The sequence below is a fragment of the Elaeis guineensis genome, chromosome 10, assembly GCF_000442705.2.
Source record: "Elaeis guineensis isolate ETL-2024a chromosome 10, EG11, whole genome shotgun sequence".
Lineage (NCBI taxonomy): Eukaryota > Viridiplantae > Streptophyta > Magnoliopsida > Arecales > Arecaceae > Elaeis > Elaeis guineensis.
The window spans coordinates 68,841,008-68,852,734 of NC_026002.2; the positions used below are offsets into that span (position 1 = coordinate 68,841,008).

An 11,727-nucleotide genomic window follows, 5' to 3' on the forward strand; every position below is an offset into this window, starting at 1 on the left:
GAAATATATTATCTAATATTAAAAATTCATCCAGATTTTGCTCAAACATAACATAAGTATTCAAGTATATATCTATTGTCCAAAATACAATAAAAAGCAAAACAAAACAAGAAATTTACTTGCTTCATTTTCATGGACTTGTACCTAAACCTGAAAATAAATAAAAAATATATATTAATTTAATAAATTATTATAAAAAAATATATAAAATGAGATCACCAATAAAAATAATTTTTTTAGAAAAAAGATTAAAATGGAATCCACTTGCAATTCCCGACTTCCTGTACCAAAGGATGTGCCAACAATATGAATATTGTTGGCATGTTCATATTGTTGGCACAAAGGTCTAATGCAAGAAATTATTGTTTTTTATACTACACAATGGTCAGATTTACTTTGATTTACTTTAAAACTGGCCGCCATCTTGAAGCTACAAATCATGCATAACATTTCAGTTTTTATTATCTTCCTCATTAAAATGGCTGCAACCATTCAAGTATCATCTTGTACCCCCTGCCGACACCAAAGTCAGTAGCTCTGAAACCAAAAAAAGTTTCAAAAACTTGAAAGGAAAATCAATTCTGCAGCCTAAGATATTCTGAACTGTGATGAGCTAAAGACCTCTGAAATCACTTGCAAGTATTGATTCAACAGTGAGGCAATAACCCAACCTACATGTTTAATGGACCAATACTATGAATGCTGTCTCTCAGCAAATCATCATTATGCTCATAAGCACAAGGTCTTTAATTTAATCACATGAACCATGCAAATATCCTACCACATTCACCTCGAAAAATGATTCTATGCTTCTGAAACAACACATGTTCTGATGCCTGGGAATCATATTAAAACTAAGGGAATACATTCTTGAATCTAGGTTCATGATTCCTACCATTTGGAAGTTACAAGCTTATATACCTTATTTATTCAAGGTTTCATAAAAGGAACATACATCATGACAGCACCATAGTCTAATCCTAAGCAAGACAAGTTTCCATAATTAAGAAAGCATTCTTTCTATACCTTGCGAATAATCAAATCAATGTGAAATTCACCTCGAAGCATAACACGAGATATAGCAATTCAAATCCCATGTGCATATCATGCATGCGATATGCATGTGACTAAACCCACATATGCATGATGCATGCTTTGATATATGTACTCTTTTGTATATATAGTTTGGTGCAATGATGAAAGGTTTGGCCAGATAAGTGCCATGGTGTCGGTTCGAGCCTGGGAGAGCTGCATTACAAGAGGAAAAAAAGAGGTCAAATGTTCCGTTTGTCCACCATCTGCCAGTAAATCTAAATTAATAGAACAATTTTAGCAATGTAATATGACCATTGTGCCAACAATATGAACATGTGCCAACAATAATAGAATTCACCAAAAAAACCAAGTGGGGTCTGCTTGTGACCTTTATTTCACAGGATCCAGGATCCTCTAAACAACTAAAACGATACAGCCTGTCACACTAAAAGGAAAGAGAATTATGTCCATTTCAAAGAACTGTAATGATCTCGACAAGTAAAATTAGAAAAAAAAAAAGCAAAACAAAAAAGAAAAGAAAATGACAGCAAAATATATGACATACTTGACCGCAAAAAACACATGAGTTTGCATTGAATTCCGAAGTGGTGAAAGAGTCATCCCTGTATATTATATGCAACAAAAAGGAAATCTATTAACATACAAACATGTATGGCAATTTGACATGAATGAATTACAAGAAACACTTAAATTAATAATAGAAAACTCTGCCAAGTTGAAGGACATTTGGACAACTATTTTAAGATATTTTTCCACATTTTGCTCCTTGTAAAATATTTAACAACAAAACTATTAAAAATGATAGTTCGAAAAAAAATCCGGACAACAAGAATATCATCACAAATCTCATCAAAAACCTGAGTGAATCTCTCATTTTCCGATGCATGTGTTTGGTGAGCACTAGATGCATCTGGAACCTATATATTATAAAAAGTTGAAAGATGTAAAATTAATTATAAATAACAACCAATTAATGTACAATATAAATCTAACTAAATAAATAAATCATACCTGCCTACTACTGAATGGCACCGAATAAGGAGTATCTACTGGGCTATGTGCAAAAGATCTACTCGCCATCTGAGCACGCATTCGATGAAGCTGTGCCTCCAAGTAAAAAATCTTGTCATCAAACTCAGTCCGAAGCTCATCCCGAATCCTCCTAATGGTCTCCTCTGATGGTGTCTGATAAAATTACTGATGCAAACGTCATTTTGTCATGCTCGAACTCCAAGTATGCATCCGTCCATGTCCATCTTCTCCCATCACCTCCACAAAGATACGATCTTTTAGTACTGGTGTGCACTCGTCCTCAGGTATCTCCTCAAGTCGTCGTTTCATCTCCTCCTGTAACAATAAATTATAATATTAACATTAATATGTAAAATATACTATATGTAAAGAGAATTTAAATTATGCACTTACAATATACTCTTGTACATCCGTATCAATGACGCCCTATTTTGAAGTACGTATTCTAATAAACATGCTTAGTCGATCTGTTTCTAATCTCTCTTCTTCCATCTATTCACATAAATAATCCAGATATATATAAGAATTTACACTAGAGTTATATTTAATATAAACTTATAATATTCTAAATATATATTTGCTCTAATAACAGAAAATGAAGTTCTCCCTGTCTTATGCAAACCTCCCAACATCTTTCTGTTATTTTTGTTTCATGCACACTGTGCCTACAAAAGTTATTAATATAATTAAAAATATAATATATAATTTTATTATATAAAAAAAAATTAATCACAAAAAAATAAGTACCTGGACATCTTCTTGTCCCTAATAACGAACAAGTATCTCCCACTGATCAGCTTTCACACGCGGAGGAGGTCTAGAGATAAGATTTTCTTCCCTCTGGTGCTCATCATAGTAATGATGCTTGATATAAGATTTTCAATTCCTCCAGATCTCACCAACCGACCTTAAACTATTTTCTCTATATTCATTAGGAGCATCTTTGTTATTCTATAAAATTAAAATTTAACAAAATTAGTAATCATATAAAATGTATGAATACAAAAGACAAGATTACTTCTTTCGCATCTCCTTCCAAATATAATCTACAATTAAATACATAATTATAAAATAAAAACTTATAAATATATTTTATCTGCACCTTTTTCCAAATGTGGTCTAAAATATATTGGGGTATTTCTTTCCAAGATGCATATGTCAATGGGACATATGTCCCATTTTTCATTATTACCCCTAATTGACTCTTGAACTTACTTGCATTGAACCCACAAGGTTGCATATGAGCATCAAATACCAAAGAAAACTTTTGACCCGTGCTCCAAAACTCAATACCCTAAACCATGTCTCGATCTCTTCGTCTAGAAGTTAACTGACTCGAAATATCTAATTAGTATCCAAATACAATAATCAGATAAGATAGTACAATGATTTTAACTTTACATAAGTAGAATAAGTGATTTTACCTACAACATCTGATGATTGTAGCTGAGATAATGCGGTCTCTAATCGCTGTCTATGTAACTGAGTATTATATGCTGAAAGTGATTGTTGCTGTGACTCATCGTGATTGGACTGAAATGATGAATAAGCCTGTAATCTATCCAACATGGATATACAATGTCTCCTCTTTGGAGCTATCCTATATGTAAAACATAAAAAGTAAGTATCATCTTCATCTTAACTAATAAATAAACAATATTAACTAACAAAAAGTAAATATAAAAAATAAATATACAGAATTTAACTAACAAATGAACAATAATAACTTGCATGCAAATTTTCATAATTAACAATGGTCATTCGTCTTCATCCATTTCAATATCATCTTCGATGGATCTCATATCATCAACAGTTGTTCCATCTACACCTTTCCTCACCCAATGAACATCATCATCATGAGTATATATTGTCTCATCTAAATGTTGCTCGTTAAAAGGCTCTACTTGAGATACTGATTTGACAAAATTTGAACCATCTTTTGAGTACATATCAAACAAATCTCTAACTGTCATCTTGAGAACAACACTCCATCCTAATTCTATAGGACCTGAAATATAGCATACTTGCTCTGCTTGACTTGCTAGAATGAATGATTCATTTGAAACATCATTGTCATTATATAAAAGATGACTAAAATTGACAAGTATCATCTTAAACTCATCTATCTTCCTTCCCTTGATATCACCAATCCAATTACATTTAAATAGCATAAATTGCATATCATTAGTATATCGAATCTTGATAATATCTATTAATCTTCCATAATAGGTTATATCTCCAATACTTGTATGTGCCTTGACAACAATACCATGGCTTTGAGTGATTCTCTTGTTATCCTTATCAAGTTTACGAAATCAAAAATCGTTGATGATATATCTACCATAACATCGTACAAATTGGTCTGGATCTCTAGCAAAATGCTGAATTTCATCTGAGTACTGAATTTCAGATGTTCTTACCTATATTCAATTTAATATATAAATTTTTAAATTATATAAAAATTAAATGATAAATAAAAATTTTGAATTTGAATTATTAGAAAAAATTAAATATGATTACTTACATGCTCCTTCAACCATATGTGAAAAGTTGATACATGGACCTTTTCAATTTGATCATCTGATGAACGAGGCATTTGCCTTCTTAAATGCTCAATGTGCTTCCTATAAATATTATAAATAATATCTTAAATAAGTATAAATTTGTTAGTATATCTTACAAGTTGATTATAAAACTTACAATTGAATAGGAGTTATGGCATCAATATTTTGCAGCACATAACGATGAGCTTGCTCCCATGTGACTTCATCAATATATATTTTGGCTCCCTTTCTAATGGAACGATCTGAATTATTTCCACCATCATTATTCTGAATCGATCGATTTGATCTAGTTTCAACATCCTGTAAATATCTTGAATAAAAATTCATACACTCTTCCATCATGTATCTTTTGGCAATTGAGCCTTCCGGATGAGCTCGATTATGCATATAAAGTTTGAGTGTAAGTAGATACCTATATAGATATAAATTAGATAAAATTTATATAACAATAAATCAAAATCGAAAGAGTATGACATACTTCATTTTATATAAATAATATTATCTTTTAATAAGATACATCCACCTAAATTGCACTGCTCCAGCAATGAGTGCCTCTTCTGCTAAATGTATAGATAAATGCTCTATTATATCAAAAAATGAAGGTGGAAAGATCTTTTCAAGATGGCAAAGTGTTAAAGCAATACGACCTTGAATATACTCTAGATCAGCCATCTTATTCACCTTTGAGCATAATTGCCTAAAGAAATTTATTAACTCAATCAATGCCTCAACTACATCCTTAGATAATGCTTTACGTACAGCTACATAAAGTAACTGTTGCATCAAAATATGATTGTCATGATTTTTTAATCCCCAAATACTATGCTCCTTTAAATGTACACAGCGATTGATATTAGATGCATAACCATCAGGGACTCTGACATTTTTTAGCACTTTTAGGAAGATATTTTTGTCATCTTTGGATATTGTAAAATAAGCTGGAGGCAAATAAACCTTACCAAATATTCGTTATGGATGTAATGCTTTTCTTATACCCATTTCTTGCATATCATATCGAGAATTTAAATTATCCTTAGATTTTTCTGCAACCCCCAATATTGTCCAAAGTATATTGTCACATACATTCTTCTCAATGTGCATGATATTAAGATTATGCCAAATCAAATTATGCTCTCAATATGGTAAATCAAAAAATATACTCCTCTTTTTCCATCCAGACTTTTTTCCACCTGAAGTGTCTTTTTGATTTTTTTTTATTTTTCTCTTTACAAGATCTTCCTTTTTATATTCTGTGAGTACTCCATTCAATTAATTTAGTATATCAGAACCTGATAATTTAACAGGCTTCCTTCTGCATTCTCTCTGATCATTAAAAGATATTCTATCTCTTCAAAATTTATGGGTATTCGGTAAAAACCGTCGATGCCCTCTATAATAAAATTTTCTACTATGTGACTATCATGTTGATTTTGTTTGATTATAACAAGAAGGACATGCAAGTTCACCTTTTGTACTCCATCCAGACAAATTTGTATATACAGAAAATTCATTGATTGTCCATAATAATAAAGCATGAAGTTGAAACATCTCCTTTTTTGATGCATCATACGTAAGTACCCCTTTCTCCCATAATTCATTTAGTTCTTCAACCAATGGTTGTAGATAAACATCAATCTTATTGTTCGATCCTTTTGGCCCATCAATAAGCACAGAAAGAATAAAGAAAGATTGTTTCATAGACATCCACGATGGTAAATTATATGGTATTAGAACAATAGGCCAAGTGCTATGAGCTATAGACATTGATCTAAATGGATTAAATCCATCAGCTGCTAAACCAAATCTAATATTTCGACAATCTACAGTGAAGAATGGATTTCGTTCATCAAAAGTTCTTTAAGCAATTAAGTTTGCAGAATGTCTTTGAACACTATCTTTTGTTTGTTCCTCCTCATGCCATCTCATTAACTCTGTAGTTTTTGATGACATAAAGAATTTCTGCAACCTCGGCTTCAATGGAAAATACCGCACTTGTTTTGCAACAATCCGACTATTCTTAGTAGTATCATCATTTGAATCTTCTGTAAATTATTTGTATTTGGAACTCTGACATATTTGACATTTATCATGTCCTTCATCTTTACCTCTAAACAACATGCAATTATTCGGATATGCATCCCATATCTCATAAGTAAAATCCAGATCTGTGGTGATTTTGTTTGCTTGATAATATAAATTTGGCAAGCATACCCCTTCCGAAAATGCATCATTCAACAATTCTAGTAACAATATAAATGACTTATCTATCCATCTACTTAGCACTTTCAAATACAGTAATCGAACAATAAATGATAATGAGGTGAATTTCGTATAATTTGGATAAAATGGACGTTCTGCATCTTCAAGAAGTCTAAAAAAATCTTTTATTTCTTGATTAGACCCCTCATGACCCTCATTCTTCATTAAATGATTAAATTTCATATTGTCATTTGACATTAAGATTCCAGTTGCCTCTTGTATCATTCCAACCATATCATCTTCCGTATCAAAAAAATCTCTACTTCCACAGTCTTGGTTAGACCTAGTAGAATAGTACGTCTCTTTATGATAAGTCCAAATCTTATATATCATCAAGAAACCTTTTGTAATAATATGTTGTTTCACTATATGCCGGTCCTCAAGAAAATAATTTTTATACTTCTTACACAGACAATAAATCTTTGCATTATCTATCTGATTAGCATATGCAAAGTTCAAAAATTTATTGACCCCCTCAATGTACATAGGTGAAGTCCTTTCTCGCAAATCAATCCAACTTTTATCCATAACTACTATCCACTGATACTGTTATCATTATGTATTCCCTAAAAATCATATACAATAATTTCTTTATAAATATCAAAAAAAATAAAATTTACAAAAGAATAAAATTTATGAAGATAAATATCAAAATAGATACATACTTTTAGTAATATGAAGAAATGTACTAACACACCATCAACACACACGATAAATATCAAAAAAGATACATACTTTTTAGTAATATGAAGAAATGTACTAACACACACTATCAACACACACACACTATCAACACACACACACACACACACCCACGCCCCTTTGGCAAATAAAATCTCTAACTTATTCTAATTTTTTCTAAATTTTTTTAAATTATATGGCAAATAAAATCTCTAACTTATTCTAAATTTTCCTATTGACATATTGATTCTCCAAATAATTTGTTATATAATGAAGAAATTTTATGATTTATATATAAATTATTCCCGAGCTACTCTAAGAAATCTTTGTAATCTTGTCAGGAAAATTGTCTTTCAAAAGATAATGTCATTTCAAATAACATTTAAACTGTGCTAATATGTGAACTGTACATTCATACGTTTTGATTGATTATGTCATCTTCAGGTAGGAAATCTATTAGGTTGTATCTACACATCTCGCAAACCATGGAATGCAAAAAATAGGTTCATAATAGCAGCCATATGGTAGCAATAAGTTTCAGATGGATGAGAGCATAAGAACAGAGAAATGGCAAAAACACCTCAGAGAGTCCAACTTCTAATATAGTTGGAAAGCAAAATATATACTCAAGTGATTTAGCGACATATAAGAAATTAAACAGTCATAGAGTATTTAAATTTGCAAGTGTCGGTCAATCATGAGGATATTGCTTCATAAAGTTTACTAAGATGATTATCTTCTTAGTTAGACTTGAGAACCTATTATTCAAAATAGAGCAAGCTATTATTCCGTAAGTACCCCAAGCAGAAAAAGCTCATACCTATACCTAATCAATGATCAAATAAATATTTTAGAGTGCATTATAGATTAAAGATCAGTACATTTCTTTTGAAAAAAACCTTTAAGTAGTTTTGATGGAACAAAAACTGTGATGCTGGCGATATTTCTCCGTAATGCTTAGTGTTCGACAGCAATAAATGATAATTTTATTTAAACCCTCAAAGCAAAAACCAATTTTCATCACAAATAAATTTGAGCCTCTTTAGCTCCAATCTCTAATGCACTAGATCTCACTTTATAAAAAATTATTTACATTATAATAATTAAATATTACAAACCTTTAATTAAGATTTTGATTGTAGGCACATACCAACCATTTCAATATATTAAAAAAAATGCGTATTTTTCCTCCTATTTTTCAGTACAACTGATACAGTGGTTATCCAACAAATTGTAAGTTAGTTACAACAAGCTTTAGGACTAAAAAAGAAAAATAAGATCAGTGAAAAGAAGCGTGACTGATAAGCTAACCACCAAAATAAGATGAACTATTTGATGTTGGAGAAATTTCTATTAACATAAAACCACGACAGATAACAGCTCTAAATTTTACTGGAAATATTCCCATGTAAAATGTAAGCAAACAGCAAGAATATGCTAAATAAAAAAAATAAAAAAAGAATGCAGCTAAATCAACCAGAAAAGACCCATTACAGAATGAAAGAACATTCGTGCTAATAAGCTCGCAACAAATGGAAATCTTCATTTTCCTGAACAAACTACACATTTTCTCAACTACTTTGGAGGCATAAAAAAAGAGAGGGCCAAAAAATAAAAAGCAAATGCTATGAAGAACAAACAAACCTTTAATTAAGATTTTGCACAAAGAAAAATTTGAAACACTTTGACCATGAAAACTAGAACATTAGTTTTTTTGGTAAAGAAGAAAATATATAAAAGAGGCATAACATATACACACTGCTAAGGTGACCTAGTACATGATGAGAAGAAACAAAAATACAGCCACTGGAGCACAGGAGAAAATAAAGTTGATAGATACATAACGGAAGTTTACAGTAAGGAAATAGCATAGCAAGCAACCTGAAACTATTGGATGGGAGATTCGTGGCACCAAAAGCAATAACTGAGATATGCTGCAGCATAAGGCATCCTGAAAGGCTATGTAGACATGCCACTACATTTTAAACATGGAATGGATAGTCCAAAAACTGCAAAGAACATAGCAGAGGCTGAGCATAGATGATAGCACCACTTCTTTGATAATGAAAAACTGAAAGCCAAAGGTGTTGACTAGAAAACAAGAATAAATAGGTGCAATCAACCGTAGATACTGCCTGATCAAATTTGAATTAGCAGCCAACAGGAAACCAAAACCAATGCACAGCTGAATAAAGATATTATACTTGGCTACCAGTGCAGCAGAAAATAAAATAGATAAATATACAGCAGCAGGTGAAAGTGAAACAAAAATCAAAGAACAAGGATCCCAACAATGCCAAACCTTTCTCCTGTAATATAGAATACCAAATGGCACGACTGCTTGGACTTGGCATAGGCCAGCAAATTATGGAACCACAGAGCATATAGAGACTCGGTGAGAATAAATATTCTCTTTACATGTTAACAAGAATAAATATTCTCTTTACATGGAAGAACAGGGAGAACGGGAAGAACAGGGAGGATGGGAAGAAGATGGAGGAACCGGGATCGGGAAGAAGACGGAGGGATCAGGAATGAACAGAGAGAATGAGAAGAAGAGGGAGGGACCGGGAAGAAGACAGAGGGACTGGGAATGAAGAGGGAGATTGGGAAGAAGAGGGAGGGATCGGGAATGAAGAGGGAGAGATCGAGAAGGAGAGGGAGGGATCGTACCTGACCGGCGATGGAGGAGTCCGACAGAGAGGAGATCAGGGGAGGGGGGGCAAAACCGCCACCGGGCTGGGGCACGTCGGGGAGATTCGGGGGGCACACCGCGGGGAGGGGCACGCCGAGGAGATCGGGGGGCACGCTGCGGAGAGGGGCACGCCGAGGAGATCGCGGGGGTGCCGGGGGGGGGGGAGATCGGCACACCGCGAAGAGGTGGGGACGTTTGGAGCGGAGGAGGGTTTTGGAGTGGAGGCTGCGGTGGGAGAGGGGAAGCTGAGAGATTGAGCGGGCGGTGGGGAAGAGGGTTCACGGCAAAATGCCGTCGCAAAAAAAAAAAAAAAAAAAAAAAAAAACCGCTCGGGAACTGATTTTTTATGACAGAATATCGCCTCAAAAAAAAATTATAAAAATTATAGATTAATTTTTTACTACAATAATATATTATTTTTTAAAAAAATATATATTATAAAAATTATAAATTATTTATCATGATCTACTATTATCATAAAAATCATAGCTATTTATCATGATTTATTATCATCATAAAAATTTTATTTTTTATTATAAAATTTGATTGTAGTTGCAAATAGTAATTAAAATTTACATCTTATTAACAAAATTTTCTTACCGTCGTAAATAATTTTTTTACGATGGTAAAATAACCATCACAAATAAGTCCATCACAAAAAAACATTTTTCTTATAGTGTCTCTAGAACCTTTTCAGAAGTTGAAGATGGACTTTTGGAAGAGATGAAGAGGTGAAAAAAAAGATGAAGAAGAAAATAATTTTCCTCTAATTTATTCCCTCTTCCCAAACCCTTATATCCAAAAATCTAGAATTCAAATTTTTATGCATATCGCAAGAGAGAGGACTCTCCTCTCTATTTTTCACATCATGAACCATGCCCAAACTTCCACCACATGAAAACCTCTCTTTTGGTATCTTACACACATAAAAAAAATACAAAAGCCCATTTTATAGTCATGTAAGGAAGTGGGGTGAAGAGTCCTAGTGATCCTGGACTCTTACAGGATTCTGCCTCCCTTCACAATTCTATACCCCAAAACATGCCAAAAAAATATGGGATACCTCTTTTCATATTTTTTTATAGTAACTCAGTTCTCCAACTGATCTTTCACAAAAAATCTCCTCAAAATGTCATACATATAACGAGAGACAAATTTATTGGCATAGAGAGGTTGATCTGGATGAGAACAGATTTTTCTGATAAGGAATATTTTAAAATTTAATTTCAGAATCTTTCTTTTATCAAAATCAAATTAAATTTGGATGTGAGATAGAGAATGGAAAGGACTCTTTGGTGTAAACAAATTTTATGCAAAATAATTTTGTGCATGGAGATATATGGCATGAAAACTAAGTTGGCATTAGGGAGAAGAGTCCTATTCCAATAAGGACTTAATTTTCTTATTTGAATCCAAACAAAATCATATCTGATTTAACCC

The 11,727-nt window shown here is 32.4% G+C and overlaps 1 protein-coding gene across 20 annotated transcripts; it reads right to left on the minus strand.

Moving 5' to 3' along the window:
- Positions 1 to 867: 867 nt before the first annotated feature.
- On the minus strand, positions 868 to 10,575 carry LOC105035762 (uncharacterized). 20 transcript variants are annotated; one of them, XM_073244967.1, is made up of 11 exons: positions 10,266 to 10,575; positions 9,474 to 9,601; positions 3,517 to 3,688; positions 3,304 to 3,432; positions 2,836 to 3,039; positions 2,482 to 2,753; positions 2,068 to 2,403; positions 1,914 to 1,973; positions 1,601 to 1,658; positions 1,424 to 1,480; positions 868 to 1,248 (listed from the first exon to the last, which is right to left on the minus strand). In XM_073244967.1, exons 8-11 carry the CDS (start codon positions 1,964 to 1,966, stop codon positions 1,105 to 1,107), a joined length of 312 nt encoding a protein of 103 aa, XP_073101068.1. In that variant the 5' UTR covers positions 1,967 to 1,973; positions 2,068 to 2,403; positions 2,482 to 2,753; positions 2,836 to 3,039; positions 3,304 to 3,432; positions 3,517 to 3,688; positions 9,474 to 9,601; positions 10,266 to 10,575; the 3' UTR covers positions 868 to 1,104. The 20 variants fall into 20 exon arrangements, 12 of the variants coding, with proteins under 12 accessions (XP_073101068.1, XP_073101067.1, XP_073101069.1 ...); XM_073244966.1 differs by having other exon boundaries at positions 3,513 to 3,688; XM_073244968.1 differs by lacking the exon at positions 3,304 to 3,432 and having other exon boundaries at positions 3,513 to 3,688.
- Between the last annotated feature and the right edge of the window lie 1,152 nt (positions 10,576 to 11,727).